Here is an 18000-nt window from a genome sequence, read left to right as displayed (position 1 = left end):
GTGTACACTTTTCTAGAAGATTTACTGCTCGACCTCTGGTACAAGGCTCACTTATGAACATGTAATAGTAGCAAAAAACCCTCTTTCAGTTTAACCTATTTTATTTTCCATCCAAATCACTCAATATATATTTACCAAGGACCATGAGGACGCGAGTGGCTGTTTTTCGGTTCATATCATTGAGTTATGATCCAAGAGGAAAGGAAACATCTGCAAAGTAGTTTATTGATACATTTGAGTCTTGTCATGTTTACTGCGTAAACATAAGTAGTGTGTTTGCTGCTATCTATGTCTTCAGCAGAGTAACATTCCACTTGCACTTTGCATGCACACCGCATCTGCACGATGGATCGAAAGAGATGTATATGATTCTGATCATTATGAATAGACAGTGTAAGGGTTAGGGTTAGGGTTAGGGTTAGGGTTAGGTGTATCTATAGCTCCGATGAACTCTTCTTGGGAATTAGTTTCCATGCCCTTAACAGGCAAAGTATGTGGTTGTATGATGTATGCGATTCATGACACTCAATCATGAGTGTCATTGCAATGTGCAATGTACAGACACTTTTTAAAATGAATAGAGGCTTCTGTCTAGCTTTAATCCCCTATTGTTCGTAGCAGTGCAAGAAATATCCCAACAATAGGTTAATTTAGCAGTGTACAAACCTTCTCTTTAAAACACCCTTGGAACTTTGAAAAATTATTAAACCGTCGAGAAAAGAATGCAATCATTTGTACGATAACTTTATGGGTGACAGTTAAAATGGGCTGTTACAAATGTGCAAGCCAGTTTCTCAACCAGTGTTGGACCATGCTTCGCCCCGGGACTTCAGAAAGAATTTAGCACATTAATCCTCCCCAGTGGTGACTCGACCCTGGCTGCAGTTGAAGGTAAATGAATTCACTGCAGATCAGACGGCATGCCCTGGCAGCCAGGCAACCAAGTCTAGCGATGAACTGGACCACCGCTCTATGCTCAATTTGATAATCAGTTGGTGATCTAGCAACACGCTAGCTGCTGGTCCCTCTGAGCTTCATTGGTGGCGTGTGTTGGATTCACAGCCGGCTGCATTTAAAGAGACCTTTTCCTAAGGTGGCTAGCCAACCAAGCCTGCTAAACTGAGTCAAACGCACACGGAATCTCCTGGCTCAGTGGCACTACAGAGCTACTTAATACACCATTGAGGAATTAATAGAGTGGTCTGAGGAAACCCAGACACTCTCTAATTGAGTGTACAGGCTTTGAACGTCCCATCCAAAGATGCTCTATTAGTTAATAACGGTGCATTAGATGAAAGTAGTTCACTAAATTAAGGTTTTTCAAGGTAAGACTGATGTGTGAATATGTGCGAAACAGAAAATTACTTTTTGCTTCAAGGTGCTTTCCTAGAATTGAACATAAAAGCGGGGTTAGCTGTTTGCTCTGGCAATATATAGATGATAAACAATAAAGCCACTTAAGAATATCAAGTTAAACCTTCTAAATAAACTAACATTAGTTTAGTCTGTTTTCCTTAATGTGTTTGTGGAAACTGGATGGAGTTGGGGAAAAGATGATGTTGAATTGAAACAGGCCTCCAGCTGTAGCTTTGTGATGGTACACTACACACAGTAGGTCTACGCCTATCTGTTCAACACAGCCGGCCTGTGATATACTTTAAACAAGATGTTTTCATTAAAATAATGTATGTGTGTTGTGCTCCATATTCCTAAATGTAAATATAGGATGGTCAACTTTGGTTGTTGTTTTTTTCATATTGCTGTGGTTGAGGATATGGGCGTTATGTCCTAGCACGTTTTTAATTCCGTAATTAGGATAGGGCAAAGTCTAGCGTTCAAAAAAACACATTCATTCTGATGATTCACGTGAATCTCCGGCCACATACTCACTAGAATGCCGGTTATAAATGCATTCAGCTTGTTGCTTTCCTTGACTCCAAGCCGTATAGTATCTGTGTTCTATCCACGCCAAGAAAACCAACTGTAAATTTGTCGTCAAAACCTATTTAAAAATCTTTTCATTTGCGAAAATAGTCCTTAATGTTTTTCTGTTGGTTTTATTGAAGTCATAAAGCATTGTTAGGAACCCAAATCTTATCCAGCTTTTTGGGACGGATTAATTACACACAAAAAGTCGGTCTCAGGTGGTCTGCTTTTATATGAGGAACATGTGGAGAGAGGTCATGCCATTGCTCTTCTAAAATAAGCAATGGGGAAACACACAAAAGCATATTGTTGTGTCTCTTTCTCGGTATTGGGGGAACCACATGACGTATCGGAAGGAAATAAAAGCAACACTAAATTAAAATACCGGTTTTAATACGAAGCACATTAAGAGATGTTGGTCTTGGACTAAACGGTGTATGTGTTTCCGGCATTTATTTTGTGATCCTACAGCCCGTTGTGATTGGTTTTGTTTGATAAACCATTAGAGCCCAACCCTTCGGTATAGTGTGTGTAAACATGGCGATGAACCGTGGCCTTGCTTGCATGGCTGATTTGTTCCAGTCCTTGTCTTTCACTACACACTTCTGTCTGGAACTAATCTTTATCTTAAAACCACAAAAGACATCTGATAACACACGATAAATGATCAGGGCCAATAGTCTGATTTATGATCTATGTGCACTATGAATTAATACCGGAGGCGGTAACGGGAAACGCATTTACGTTCCAGATTCCATATCTACTTTTCGGGCGTGGCCTGCAGTCTGATCCAATAGGCTCATGTGTCTAGATGGAGACCATACCTTCTACTAGCGTGCAATGGTTTCTCTCGGCTCCATCTTGGCTTATCATATAGTGTAAAATGTTTGTCGTGCTTAGTGTGAATTACTACCCATGGGGAGGAATTCACAGCTGTTACACATCCTTTTCTGGTGTTACTGTTTCAAAGGCATGTCTTCCCTAAGCCCATACAGCTCGGCTGTCAGCCCGAAAAGAACGGCCGCAGAAAAACCCGCTCTTGGGGTTCAAATGGAACATTGCATCGAATCAAAATACCAAGTATCATGTCAATTTAAAATAGTGTAGTCTGTGTTTCGCCTTCGGACAGACGCTTTGCTCCACACAATGGGGCTCTAGCCGCCCAGCCGAGGCCCGGTTCTGGGGGAAGGACGAGGCTGGGGTGGGGGGTAGAGAATCTAACCAGCAGATAGGCAGAATTGTTTCCAAATCGACTTCCTTAGACATTACTTACCTCTTCCTGGAAAGCAAAGAGTGGGGACGGGATGGCAAATAGAGAAGCAGCTGTGACAGCTGTGTCTTACACAGGCTATGCAGATAAAGACTGTTCGGTCGCAAGAGAAAGATGCCTCCTGTTCCCCTTCATGCAATAACGCCAGATTTGCTGTGCACTTGTTTTTGGCTACGGATCCATTTCCACCGTCCAGTCAATGGTTAACCAGAATATTTCAATCAGACGGGTGCGGTTGAGAGCTGTAATTATGAAGTCAAGCGATACATAAACCGATGGCTGGTCCTTTTTAGGAGCAGTTATCAGATCTGGGCACCATGTAAACGGTTGTGTCATTGGAGGTCGCTCTCGGAGGTTTGGAGGAGACTTTGTGTGTGGTCTGTAAGGTTAAAAGCAGCATCATCGAGCCTGTCCTGTAAACGTTTTGTGAAAAGTGTTCCTACTTGTGGCAAGTCATGAATAATTGGGTGAAATAAACCAACACCCAGTGTGCAGGGTCGTGAAATTGCCACATTAGTGAGTCACATGGTTTGTAACTACACCCTTTTAAGTCACCTCATCATCTCGGTCATGAGTTTGGTAGGATTGACCACAAAGCAAGGGTCTGGTGAGCGGTTTGTTGTCTCACAGCCAGGCTAAGGTCATACTTGTGGGCTACGAAAGATTTCCATGAAACAACATAAGACCACACACATCAATTCAATGAATGCTTTGTTTTGTACTTCATGGGTCATAAATATGTTAGTGGTCGTGGTCTCTGCAGTTGACGTGCTCTCTGGTTAAACGGGGCAATCAAGAATCAATGACAGGTGAACAGGCAATCGTTGTGAAGCATCGTCAATTCTTGTGCCAAAATGGATGATTCAACCATTTGATCATTGTTCAATGGACATAACAATTAAATACGGGGTATGTCCATTGCTGAGTATTTATCTATTGGCATAAAATTCATTAATCTGAAAACTATTTAATTCATTCGTGTTCATAAGTTCAACCTCTGTTCTATTCATTTTTTGTTTTTACTTAAAAAACGGACTTACGTACCTACTAAAATCAGGACAAGATCGATCTGAAAAGAGCATAGAAATGCAGAAACACGGCATACCCGTTACTGAAGGGGACGACAATGAAGGGACCGGGGCAGGCCGTTTCAAAGTGAACCAAATGCCCAGTGCCCTGTGGCCCTGCTGAAGTGCAGTATGCATGAGATTGGATTGCGACCAGGGGGAAACCGCAGCACACTATAGCTCCCCCTTTCTCCGTTGCTTTCAATGCCCAGACAGGAAATCCTCCTTTTGATTGCTACGGAGCACAATGAGCAGAGTTAATAACAATCCCTCCACCTTGGTAGACCTCTACCAACACCTGAGAGTCCTGCCAAGGAGCATAAACACACGAGACACGTAAGACTTGGAAATACAAAATGTTGTTCGCTCAGCAGTGGAATTAATGGAAATTGATCGCTCATCTGCCCAACTGTTTGATTACATTTTGTTCTTTCTTTGGCATTCCTGAGCCTTGTTGGAGTTCTCTTCAATCAGACCTCAAGGTCATCCTGAAGGAACCCAGCGTCGGTCCAGCTCCCTCACTGTTCTGATTAGCTTAGAACCCCCTAGCCCCCTCCTCATCTGTCAATGGGTTCTTACATGAGGTCATTTGTTTTCAACAAGATGGCTGCCATGCTTCTTCAAATAAACTGTCATTCAACCTCCCTTTCTTAACACTCCCCGTCCAGAATAGCGTGTTATAAAAGCTATGTATAATAAAACAAGCCGTGTTACAGAATCTATTCCACAGACTTTTATAAATCGTTTTTGGCCAACAACAAATAAAATCCCCTTATTTGAATGAGAAGTTATTGCAACTGCACCACCGAAGCTTACCTCAATCAGGACAATCTCTTAAAACAAAACTTAAATTTAACCTAAGTCACTTCAAGCAGTGTACTGTTTCATAATTATATTAACTTTCCACCCAAACCACACATCAGCAAAGTTTGCACACTTTGCTCATTCCATTTGTTCATGAGCAAACGTCACCCACCACCCCTTTTTGTTCTCAATCTTTCATCCAAATGCAGAATGAATCAACACTGAATCTGAATCAACACTACCCACCCAAAACTTGGCTCATATGCCTTCTAGTTTCACACCAGACTAGTTTCCTGCATTGATTAGCCCGGACGATGAAGAAAATGAAGAAAATATGTTGTATGTATCAGTGTGTGATTGTTTATAAGCACATTATTTAAATGCACTCTCATTCAAGCAACACTTCCATGAATGTGGATATATTCGTTAACATACTTTCATTTAAAAGTCCCCAAAAAAGATGTGGACAAGATAGTAATGGCTAGATATATCCATCCCCAAGTGCCTAGACATTTGGAGTGAACACCGGAGCTGATAATGTAGACATACACTAATCCACACACAGGGCTTAGACATGTGGCTCAAATGAATTGGCCTGCCTACACATGTAGGATTCATTAAAGTTAATGATTGTGGTTCTACAGTCCCCGTACTCTTCATCGTGTGGTGGATTCAATGATCCAAACCATGTTTTTGCCTTCAAAATATTAAACTTCACAATTACAGCCTGAGTTCAGGCCCCCTTGGATTTAGTTGTTCAACGTCCCAGAACCACTAGAGCAGTTCGTTTTTTTTTATAATCCTTGCACTTAATTGTTTTTCTATTGTTCCTTTGGTTCCATGGGGCCACCATGGATGTGATCCAGGACAGCCATCTCAGGAGTTCCCCTGGGCCGGGTCCAGAACTCAGACAGGGCCCTGGGGGGGGGCGCTGGGGGGTGGGGGGGGGGAGGAGCCACAACACTGAGGTTCAGAAGAGGAGGGCTTCCAAATGCAATACCTCATCACAAAAAACAATTGTGATATTTTTCTCTCTCTCCCTCTTAATCAGGCCCATGAAGCGTTATGTTTGCCTTGATCCATGCAGGAGATGTTGTGTCCACATTGTTTCAATGTGTGCGCCGTGAAAGTCCTGACCCTGGGCAATGCTCTATGCCAAGGACAGAATTTTTGGTTGGCTGTCTGGGTCACCGATGATGAAATGGGCTTGGGGGGAATGTTTTCCCTTATGGACCGACTCCTTGAGGAACAATGGCAGTGATTGAGGGCTCTGGAAAGAAAACGGAATTAGAATGATTAAAGTGTCTCGATTTGAGAGAGTGGTGCAGGTGTTGTACGTGATGTCATCCGTCATCGTCCTCCATGCGCTGTGTGTTCCAGGTGTGTTCGTGCCTGCTGGTGCAGGAGTTGGACCAGGTGGAGTTGGACCAGGTGGGGCGGGACCGGGAGCGGCCCTCTTTCCAGGTAACCTCGTCCTCTTCCATCTGGACGTGTGTCAGCAGACGAAGATGGTGCCAAATGAAATACAATCTGTTTGTGATTTAAAGTATTTTGAAAGATAAATTGCAAGTAAATTACGGACCGTATATTTTACACTATAGTAGGGTATGAATCACGGGATAAAAGACACGCACAGCGCAGTAATATTGATGTTGTGTGGGTGCATGTGCGTGTCTTATCTATCAGTTCATCTGGATGACTTCATGTAGCTCAGAATGTTTTAATTAAAAGGGTCTGGCCGTGCATCACACAATGACATAAGACAACACGCGCATCCCCTGAGTCTTGTTTCGTGTCAATCACAAAGCAATTATAGCAGTTGTCTGCCTGAATGTACGTATTGTCGCCTCCCACATTGCGTCAAGGTTGCTAGCGGTGAACTTTAAACTACCTACAGCTGTCTGGCCATTTCATGTTCTGGGGTGCAATGGTAAAGGGCCGTGTGTAAGAGTTTACAATGATTTAATTTGTTCCTTTCCTTCTCCTTTCTGATCAATACAAAGTATGGGTTATAACTAGAGCTGTCAAGCGATTAAAATATTTAATCGCGATTAATCACAAATAATTTTTCTATGCTAAATATCCCTTGATTCTTTTGTCCCATAATTCTTCTCATTTTAATTCTCTTATCAACATGGTGAATTGCATCGGCTTGCCTTGTGCAAATGATTTTTTATTGATAACAACATTGGCATATACTGATCAAAACAGGACGATACAAAAAAAGAGCCTATAGTGCAATTAAACGACTGCTTTGAACAAATGTAATTTGAACATAACAGTCAGGCAACTGCTTCTTTGTTTTGAACCAAAGAATTTTATTTTATTATTTTTTTTGTAATATAAAATAATTGCGTTCATCGCGCGATAATTTTTTTAACGCCGTTAAATTTGGTTTGCGTTAACGTCGTTAATAACGCGTTTAACTGACAGCTCTAGTTATAACCTTACCCGGCATCCTGTTTGCTTACTCCACTAATATCCAGTACGAAGCTCCAGTAATGGGCCCCTACAGTGATAACTGCTTATTCTAAGCTGTCTTCTGGAGATGTATTCCATGTGCGGGGATTTTCCACTTATCCTTTAACCTGACAACATTGAAAAAGACCACACTGACTACCGATCAAACTCAGTTTGATCACTACCGATCCAACTGGCCTAACACCTATTACCCATGACACTTCACACCTTCACACGTAACATTACCCAGGTGTAAACCATTAGACTAACCATTAGAAATTCAACGTTTTTTATGATAGAAAATACCTTCCTGACACTAACGCTCAACAATTTACCCACGCGACGGGTTTTTGGCGGCAGTTCATTTCGCACCCTCCGTGAAACAGCCTACCCTGAACTGGTCAAAAGAAAATGCGCCTGATCTCTAACCCTTGCTGTCACTGTTATCTTTACAAGGTGCCGGGAGAGTACCGGCGGGCTACAAACCGGCTAAAGCAGCGGGTGAGTCAAAGATGCTCTGGAAAGAGTTTGATGGATTATATGAAGTCTGGCTAGTTCATGAACCAGCGGGTCCTATAGTCTATTCACCAGGAGCCTGCAGTTTGAATTACGATTTTCTCGCATCCAAAGGAAAAACAAACACCCCTCGAAAGAAGAACAAAATATGAAAACAACATGGCTAACAAAACGTTCCCTCATTGTTTGTGTTTACAAACCTCACATTCAAACAGTAATTCTACTTTTTTTCGCTTCATGGGTGGTCCGTGTTTCATTCTCTCGGTCATCGTGGCTTCCAGAGCTCTTCCCAGTGGTCCCAGATACCATTGTCTACTCTAATGGACATGAAGTGGCTCTAAAGCCAGACCTCGCGCGGCACACCCACAGAGAGCAGATACCGGGGCCGTGTGCTCTGGGTGGGTGTAGGAGGCTACTCTTATCTCCTCTCGGCCTTATCACACATTCAAGGCAGAGTCCCAACACACATACTGCACTGAGACACTGGCAGTGCTCCCAGTACGCTCTCCTTGTTCCTCACACCTCAATGACGGAACCTCAGCTTCATTGGATTCTCTGTGTTCTGCGGCCCGGTCTCTGTTTTACTTAGAGTGCATCCATATGGCTAGAAGTAAAACATTTATTCAAAATTTCAATGGGAATATCAACACTATATGGATCATGATAATGACAACAACAATTGATTAGCGATGAGGTGGATGTTGATAGTAGCAGTGATGATGAGGATGATGATCACGAGTTCTTCTCTGTTCGACCCACAGCGGGAGGTTATGGAGGGGGTCGAGGTATAGGGCCTGGAGGGTTTCTTCCCGGTGGTCATGGAACAGGTGGCTTGGGCACTGGAGGACTGGGTGCAGGTAGGCTACAACTATATTGACACGTTTTCCCTTATAGCTAAACCCTTTTAGTCTTGTTATTGTTTTCCATGTATATATGTTGCATGTGCTGGATGCATTAATCCACCCAAGTGAGTTATTTTATCTTTGTCTCAGCAGGAGCCGGTGGAAAGGGTCCCAAACCAGGTTAGATCAATACAGTCCATTGTGTTATATTTGTATTCATACTTACAATTTGGTTCTTCAATATTGTGTGTTGTGTGTTCTATGCTGCTGTAATAAAAGGATCACTTATGCAGGTAGGCATGGGCATGTGTGTTTAACATGTCAAGTCCTTTCGCGTAGAGGGGGGCCACCCCTGTACAACATTGTGAAGTGTGTAATGTACAACATACTAATAGGACGGGGTGCCAACATTGTATCACTTCCTCCTGGCTGTTGCCGTTGACGCCCAGACTTTTCAAGCCTGTTCTACTTCACCTCTTTATCATAGGGAGTGACGATTTTCAGAGGGTTCGCTTCCTTCAACGCCTGACAAAACAGCGGTACCGGCACACTGATTAATGTTATTTTAAAGTCAAGCCCTCACAATATCTGGAAACCTCCTTGTTGAAATGTGCCATTGCCCACTTTTCTCCGACATGGTATTGTAAATATTTTCCTTAGTGTAAACCGTGTTAGTGCCTCAGAAAGGATTTGCAGTAATTTAATTTCCATAAGCTGTGCTGATTTCAATCTAGGCCTACCCTGTACATGCAGATAAGGTGCGTCCAAACTAAGACCCTATATTCCTGATAAGACCCGGGGCGGAGCACAGGAGGTCTTCTGGAGGGCTTCCTTCTTTCACAAAGTCATTGAGTTCCAGGGGACCTGAATGGTGAAAATGACCTAATATCAGATGTGAGCAGGAAGTTGACTTTGGCCGGGGTCAGCATGAGCATTTTCTAGGAAGCAATGCCCTGGCTCTTGTACGTACCTTCTATTGCCAGGCCTCACTTGCAAAAATGAGATTAGAAAGTAAAAAGCAAACAGTGTGTCGGAGGCGACTGCCTCCCTAAGCGAGCTGGAGCAATGTGGGGAGCACTGTGTGGAAAAAAGAGGCCGACAGCTAGATCACCTAAACACAGAAGAAAGGGAAAGATCTAACGACTGGCCGGAGGAGACACTGAGGGTCAGCCATAGGCCTCCGCCCAGAGACCAGGAGTCACAGAGGAGTCGTAACCTGTTCCCAGCTGCTGTTCAATTTATTGAGCCATTTATCTGGAACGACTATGAAAAAGTGACCTCCAATGTTTTAAATCAATCAACCGCCTATTCTTTAAATCATTCCAGATTCTTGAATTTGCAGGGATTGGAAAATGTATCTTTTTTGTCAGTATGAAGATTCAATTAGATACCTCCCTTGACTCTAAGGCACCAAGAGCGGAGACATTATTTTGAGCATTCCTTGCTTGGTTTATGGATTGTATAGATAACAATTATCCCCAAAAGAACGTTAACCCAGGTTATAAACCATAGGGAACTTTTTTTATGCCAGAGAGATACTATAAGTATTAGAATTTATGCAAGAAAATCTGCCTTGAGCAAGCACACACACTAAGGCATTCAATTGTTCCCCAGAAGATGAAGAAAAGTGCGGTTGCATTCCACAGATGTACACCTTGGCTAAAGAGTATCATCCCTCAACTGCAGATGTAGAAACGTGCTGTAACCGCTCTAAATTTCTGCACAGCTAATGCCAGGTCCAACAACGGCTCCAGTAATTGTGTATTCTGTCGAAATCCGGATTGGTAAAATACTGCGACTTCGAAAGGCAAATTCTGACTTGTTAACAGCTGTTAGATCCTGGCCTTCTTCTTTCGAGCATTATTTGAAGAAGCGACTAATTGAATTCCCTGATACCTTTTTATTGAAAAAGAAAGTATAAAGATGCCTTTTATTATGCATTTCAATAGATGCTAAAATGCCAAGGATTTGTCAAACTTTGTAAACACCTTAATTCCAGCAGCTGGGAGTGCTGACAATCTACCCTGACCCAGTGAATACCTGTTACCACCCAGGCTCGGAGACTGTGACTATATCCTTTTAATTATCAAGCACCACACATTGCATATGAGTCTGCTTGCATGTGCGCAGGGTCTCACCGAGACGCCTCAGGATTCCTCTCGGTCCCTCTGGTTTATATCAGGGCCTCACTTTGAAGCAGCTGTGCATGTTTTCGTCGGGTGGGCTCCTCGTCCTCAACAGGAAGAGGAAGAGGCTTGAAGCCAACAAGGTACACGAAAGTGCCAAAGTTAAGTGGGATATTAAGGAGGATGGAGACAATAAGTAGATAGAAGGGAGACAACCCATCCTCCATTAGATCCATCCCAGACAATAAAGAGTGTTGGGCACGAACAGACACTTACACACACGTGCGTGTACTGCAAACACATAGTCGGGTATTGGGTCACTGGGGGGAAGAAGCAGAGCAGAATAGAGGAGTAACATGAGGACTTGAGAGGGAGAGAGGAGCAGATGCAGGTGTACAGCGAGTACTTGCCTAGAGTCCTTTGGTGCACATATGCTCTGCATTATTGCAGCTCAGACCTGTCATCAGAGCTGTCATAGCCTAGAAGGCCTGTGCATGTATGGGACAGTGCCCATACACTGTATGTGTGTATGAAAATATTTAACGTAAACATTTGTTACTTGGAGCCAATGTAATTGATACTATAAGCAAGCAGATTTACCGTCAGTTGTTTGGGGACATGTCCAATGAACCAACTTCTGTACTGAGACACGTGTACGCACATACACTCGCACAAACAAAGATCTCGATCTTTAGTCTTTGATTATATACATTGCAGCAAATCTATTTGACTTAACCTTGACATTCTCTCTTCCTTTTATTTACTTTGCCTCTGAGTAAAAACCTTGGACAAAAACGCCAGCAGTGCAATAAACAACCACGTGCCATTTAACATCGCCAATTACTCGGTTCATGATGATAATTTAGGTCAAGAAAAGCCAGTCAACAGTCATTTACTGTCGTCCACTGATCCAACAAAACCCCAAGGTTTTGTTGTCTTTAACCTAACTTAAACCATATTTTAACAGGATTGGTCGAACACACCATAACAAGCATCCAGCCTGTTCACAGTCAATTGTGTTCTGCCTCTGTAAGTCGTTTTTTTATTTTTCTGTTTATATTGGGACCAGCTTTTGCGCCAACGTCGGTTGTTCTCTCCGATGTTTTCCCAGATTGTCTCTGCAGGGGGGAGTACCACTCCGCGGTCAGCCAGGGGGGTTGGAGCAGGGAGCATTCACTCGTCCATCTGGCAGCAGCACACCCTGTGTTGTTTAGAAATGACCCTGCTCTGATTTCCCCAAGCTTTCATTAAGAGAAATCATGGAATCACAGGAGGCTGGAAACCAGTCCCAAGTGGCTGAATCAAGCTGAATCCAAAACGCCTGCTCCTTCAAAAGAGGCTTCTTTCGTCGTCTATATTTACAGTGGATAATTACGTTTGTAGTCTATCATCTGAAGAAACTGCTACATTACGGTACCGCTGTGCAGCTGTATGGAAAGGCACAGCCAAATCCACAAAGGGAGGTTGAAATTGTTAAACTCGGATCTATCAATGGTAATGCCGGGAAGAAAATCTGGATATTTGGGGTTGAAAGGCCATCAGGTCTGTGGGATTTCTTTTTAGATACACTGGAGCTATTCATGTTCAACCCACTGTTAAACCTTTCATTCAAAGTAGTAATCCCCTTGTTTACTGTATTACTGTATTCAATTAACCACCAAAACCCCAAGCCTTGCTTATTTCTAACCATGAGGTTGGCATCCATGTGTTACGTTAAAAGGCTTCAGATAGCTATGCTATCTAATTTGCTGCCCCACAAACGCTAAGGAACTTTGAAAATGCTTTTAGGGCTAACTCAGTGAACCCCTTGCTGCGTGTTGACGGGCCAATTCGGAAGTGAGCCGACCTGTCTATTGCAACCCTGACTAGTCAAGAAAGAATGCGATGGATACGCAGGGTTGAGGCATGTGGGGACCATCTGCTAGAGGTACCTCGGTGGGCCAACTCTACATACCGTGACCACTGGCTTCTTCTACCGACTGCTGTTAGGCTCTGCTGACCTTTCTCATTCTTTGCACATAAAAAGTGGTTGAAAGAACAAGGTGGTGATTTCAATGGAATCGTGTTATGAGAGATTGTCAGTGAACTTTCGGGATCCCTTATCCCACATTTTTATTGTTTGTGAATGGTTGTGTTTTGTGTCTGCCCTCGTCTTTGCTTTGCACGCTATGTGCGTGCCAAACTAAGGAGGCACTGTGGACAAACTTGCTTGAGCTCTGAGTTGGCAACCGTTGATCTTGTTTGAAAGAGGCTTAAAAAAATACTAAAGGACATCACAGCGTCTTTTTGGTCCAGCATAAAAGACAAAACGAGAGCTCTGTGGTTCCGCTCCTGCCTGATTACATATCTGTTGGCTGCGTGCAATGATATCAATGTTTATGTCATGACACGACAAGGCGTACATTTGCCCAGGACTCAATGAAACCCCGCAGTAAGGTCACCTGGCCCAGAAGTACTGTATATGAATCAAGGCGTGTCAGGGTGGATGGAGTGTGCTGCAGAGTTAAAGGACTGGGAGAGTTCATACAAGGCAGACCGACGTCACCGGACCGGTTCAGCCTGACGTTGCTACGTTGCTGTAGCTCGTACCATCCAACATAAGTGTAATGTATTACACGTAATGCTTCAAATAGTTACCGTTAAGTTGGAGCTGTTTCTGAGAACCACCCCCCCCTTACTGAATTGACGTGGGACATATGTGTTGACCAACGATGTGGGGTTTCACAACTCACTTCCTACGTTGCAAGATGGATAGCAGTGATGACCTAGTCCAGAAAGAAAAGACATACGAAAACACTGTGAGGGAAACCGAATCTAATGCTTCATGTCCAAAGCAGGGCTGACAGGTTTGAACCTGGAGTCCTCTGGTACAATAAATGGGGTGAAAGCTTTGGGACACATCATTGAGTAATGCTGACGACTCCATGGAAAAAGTGGGAAACAGAAAAAGTGAAAACAATTCTTGGCTGTCTGATACCGTCCAGGAAAATAGAGAGAGGGAGAGTTTGTATGCATCGCTCTGAGTTTGTGAATTCTTAATTACTCCAACATGCTCCTAGATCTGCTTTTCATAGCCTCGTGCCGGTGACTGACAGCACGCAGGACCTGAAAGTGACAAGAAGCTGGGGAGGTCATGGGTGGAATTGTGTACGTCCCACTGTCTCACGCGATCTCGAATCAGTGCGGCATCTCCTTTTGCTTTAATCCGGATGAAAGCTGCCTTGTGTAACCTCACACGAATGGCACTCATCCAGCGATGTGAGGTTCAGCGCTCCTGGCGATGATTTGATACTGATAGAAATCTGGTGTCATGTCAGTGAATGGACATGATGACGACACGCTCGGTCGTTACAGTGAATTATGGGAACTGTGGGACCACCGTGGCCGAGTAATCTTTTCAGCTCACAATCGATCACAAATCCGTTTTTCTACTGTTTTCAACCAAGGTTTTTTTTTTTTTTTGTTGATGCTCAGGCATTTGTACTTAACCATCATCACAGCATTTCCTTCAACCTAAAAGGCCTCCTAGCGCAAAACTGAACTCTCACCCTCTTACATTCTGATCAGTCTGTTGTGTGGACCTCTTTGATCATCTGTGATTTCGGAGAGCCTCACCGTCTGAGCTGATCCACCCTCTGACCTACCCCAAACAAACACACACACACGCACACACACACACACACACACACACACACACACACACACACACACACACACACACACACACACACACACACACACACACAAACCTTTGCGTTGCTTTATATAATTATCGCAACTTAATCGTCTTCAGCAGTTAGATGCTGTTAACAAGAGGGTTTTGAAGATGAGACCATCCATTCTAAAAATGAACAATATATCTATTTATTTGAGACAAAAATACTCCTTGACATTTGAATTGTTCAGCTTGAGTTCTGCTTTGCACCAGCTTGCTGTTGGTTGATGAAGGAGATCATGGTTTAAGTATTGTGTTTGGGGGTTCCTCACACCTCCTATGTTAAACAGCCTCACAATCGTCTGAGAATAAGGCAGAAAGAAACAAAGAGGGAGAAAGAGAGGGAAAGAAAGAAGTGGAGGTATGGGAGAGCCATAAAAAAACGAAGGAATGCAACATTGAAAACTCTGCTTTGATTAATGTTCTTATATTCCTCTGGTTTAGAAACAGAGGATTACCTTACTTAACCCTGTGGAGAGCAGGCAAGATGTTTTAGAGATGAGATTGAAACCAGATCGCCCGCGTTCACACTGGCGCACGTCCACCACTTGTGTTGGACATGGGTTTGAGAACATGTCCAGTGAAACAACCATCGCCATATTGTCTGGCCCATCTCAGCCCCAACATTGTGCTTCAGTAGTAACACCAACGCTGCTGGGCAGCGGGCACCGTAGGCCGTACGTTACTCCAATCAGTTCTTCATCTCCGTGTCACGGCTGTTAGCAAAGACTTGCTCCTTTGTGCGTGCAAAACCTTTAGCTGACATCACTTTCACCACAATTAAAACGCTACGGTTGTGTTCATTCCTCCTCTATTTCCACGCCCGCACACAACTTAAACTCACAAGTCAACCTTCAGGTGCACTTGTCACTGTGCGGACGTGAAATCAAACGGTGACTTGTGAATGGGAAAATATTTGTATTCAATCATTTTGTTTCTTTTTTGGGACCTGAGCTGTAGGGAAAGTATGATGCAAGCGAGCAAAGTGCTGTTTTTCTTCCCAATTACCCCGGTGTCCAAGTTCTTTCTGTGCTGTGGCTTCAGGTTTCCGTCCCTTGTATCTCATTAACAACACGTTATGCATGATTCCAGGACACAAGCTGCTGGTTCACCCCATCAAGTAAAAATGCCTCGGTCTGGAAAATGTTCTGCATGGTGTCAGGAATGAACAGTTCCACTCTGCTTATTACTAGGAGGCAAGAATAATCCCTCATCTGTTGTGACGATCAGGACAGTCAGGGTGCAGTGTTTCCTTGGTGTAAGCCTTTGATTGCAAAAAACTAAACGAGGAAGGACTTCCAAAGACCTATGTGTGAGCTCTGTTTGTGTGAGGTGACGTACTGAAATAACGGCAGGGAAAACAAAGGCCGGCTTGTTGGGGCAGCTTGGTGTAAACAGATCCGAAACAGACCATCCGTATCCTTATTTTAAAATCAATCGAACAATATCATGCAAAGTGAAACGGCCAAAAGATATTCTGGCCAAATTCTCCTTTTGCTTGGAGCCTTAAAGAAGCATTGCTTACAATATGTTAATTAAATTGGCTTTGCTTTCAATGAACAATGAGGTGATTCCCTTGTTTTGAATGTTTTGCTTGTACTGTCCATCACATACACACACACATGGACACACACACACACACACACACACACACACACACACACACACACACACACACACACACACACACACACACACACACACACACACACACACACACACACACACACACAAACAAACAAACATGGCATCGTGCACGCATAGAGGGAGCAACTGTTTGCCTGCGTTGTGTCTCCTTTTCTCGGCCCAGACGTTTTAACCTACTATGTCAGTTGGTGCCCAACCCCGAACATGTTTTCAGTGGGGTTCGCTATATGGCCCCACTCTTATCACCATTACAACCAGTCACCTGCCATGTCCAATGTCGAGTGATCGCTGAGATGCATTTGTCATGGCCTCGGTCCATATATTCAATATAAGATGCACATGTGACCACAGGCCACAAGGCCTGAACCTCTTCTCAGTGTGCTCACATTCACTGCACACACTCCTTCTGTCTCTAGCTCGCTCTCTCCATCTCTCCCTGCCTCTCTCCCTCTCTCTATCTTAGACAGAGACTCAGAAATGTGTTGGTCTGGCTCGGATTTATCTCCCAAGCAACAGCTGCCAAATTCCCTCATTAAAACATTACTTTATAATACAACAGTCTCTTTGTAAGATAATACTTGCTTTCTCCCCCAATGCTTGTTCTATAACTTTAGATGCATCTACTTCTGCGGTTTTTGCAACACTTGCAATTTATGGGGATCCTTATATGTCTTAAGCCAGAGAAGCTGAAATCAAACAAAACCTTGGATCCATTTGCTTATAAGTCTTGTCTTACCTCGAGGTGAGTCTGGGGATGTTTAAGCACTCAAGGAGAGTCAAGCAGGAGATGTTGACGGAGATGGATTGTTGTTGGTCATCTAGTTTAGATTGAGCTCATGTTGCACTGAGTAGTGCATTATGGGTGTGCCAAGCACCAGGCAAGGTCAGCACTTGTTTTGACTGGGTTTTGAACCAGCACACTTCCATGTGTCGGTTTGTCTGAACCGTCTCTCTCCCTCTCCCTCTCCCTCTCCCTCTCTCTCTCCCCCTCTTCCCCTCCCCTCTCCCTCTCCCCTCCCCTCCCCCTCTCCCTCTCCCCCTCCCCCGCCCCCCCCCCCCCCCCCCCCCTCTCTCTCTCTCTCTCTCTCTCTCTCTCTCTCTTCATCTCCCTCTCTCTATCTCTCTCTCTCTCCCTCTCCCCCTCTCCCTCTCCCCCTCCCCCTCCCCCTCCCCCCTCCCTCTCTCTCTCTCTCTCTCTCTCTCTCTCTCTCTCCTCTCTCTCTCTCTCTCTCTCTCTCTCTCTCTCTCTCTCTCTCTCTCTCTCTCTCTCTCTCTCTCTCTCTCTATGTAAGGGTGCAATCTTGCCATAGAAATGTTGCAATCAATGGTTGAATAGGGAGATCATCCGTTAACAATTGGACACATTTTTACCATCCATCTGTTGTGTTGCTCCATAGTAAAAGCACTGACAGAACCACAGTTTATATGCCTTGATAGCAGTATAGCATCAGCCCTTTTACAGACAGTTTTAAGAAGCCAAGAGAGATTTCTTTGTATCAAGATTGTATCCATAAGATTATATCAGAGATCTTTCTCTCCATATAAACACGAGATCTCAAGTCCCTTGGCCCAGTTTATCCATATAATTGTGCATAACAGAAAAAGTTGAAGGTTCTTGCGTCAAAAG

General features: G+C 43.8%; 1 protein-coding gene across 12 annotated transcripts in view; it reads left to right on the top strand.

Moving 5' to 3' along the window:
* The window catches only part of elna (elastin a), a 50724-nt gene that overhangs the window by 3172 nt on the left and 29552 nt on the right, over window positions 1-18000 (top strand). For 11 of the 12 annotated variants that reach the window (XM_056610612.1, XM_056610608.1, XM_056610610.1 and 8 more), the window contains exons 2-5: window positions 6448-6531; window positions 7984-8028; window positions 8805-8900; window positions 9036-9065. In XM_056610612.1, coding sequence (XP_056466587.1) covers window positions 6448-6531; window positions 7984-8028; window positions 8805-8900; window positions 9036-9065 — 255 coding nt within the window. The remainder of the gene's footprint in view (window positions 1-6447; window positions 6532-7983; window positions 8029-8804; window positions 8901-9035; window positions 9066-18000) is intronic. The other variant, XM_056610607.1, reaches the window with a different exon arrangement.

Source organism: Gadus chalcogrammus, chromosome 16 (assembly GCF_026213295.1).
Source record: "Gadus chalcogrammus isolate NIFS_2021 chromosome 16, NIFS_Gcha_1.0, whole genome shotgun sequence".
In the NCBI taxonomy this organism is placed as follows: domain Eukaryota; kingdom Metazoa; phylum Chordata; class Actinopteri; order Gadiformes; family Gadidae; genus Gadus; species Gadus chalcogrammus.
Note: the sequence above shows the minus strand (reverse complement) of the source record. Positions and strands in the feature narration are given on the sequence as shown.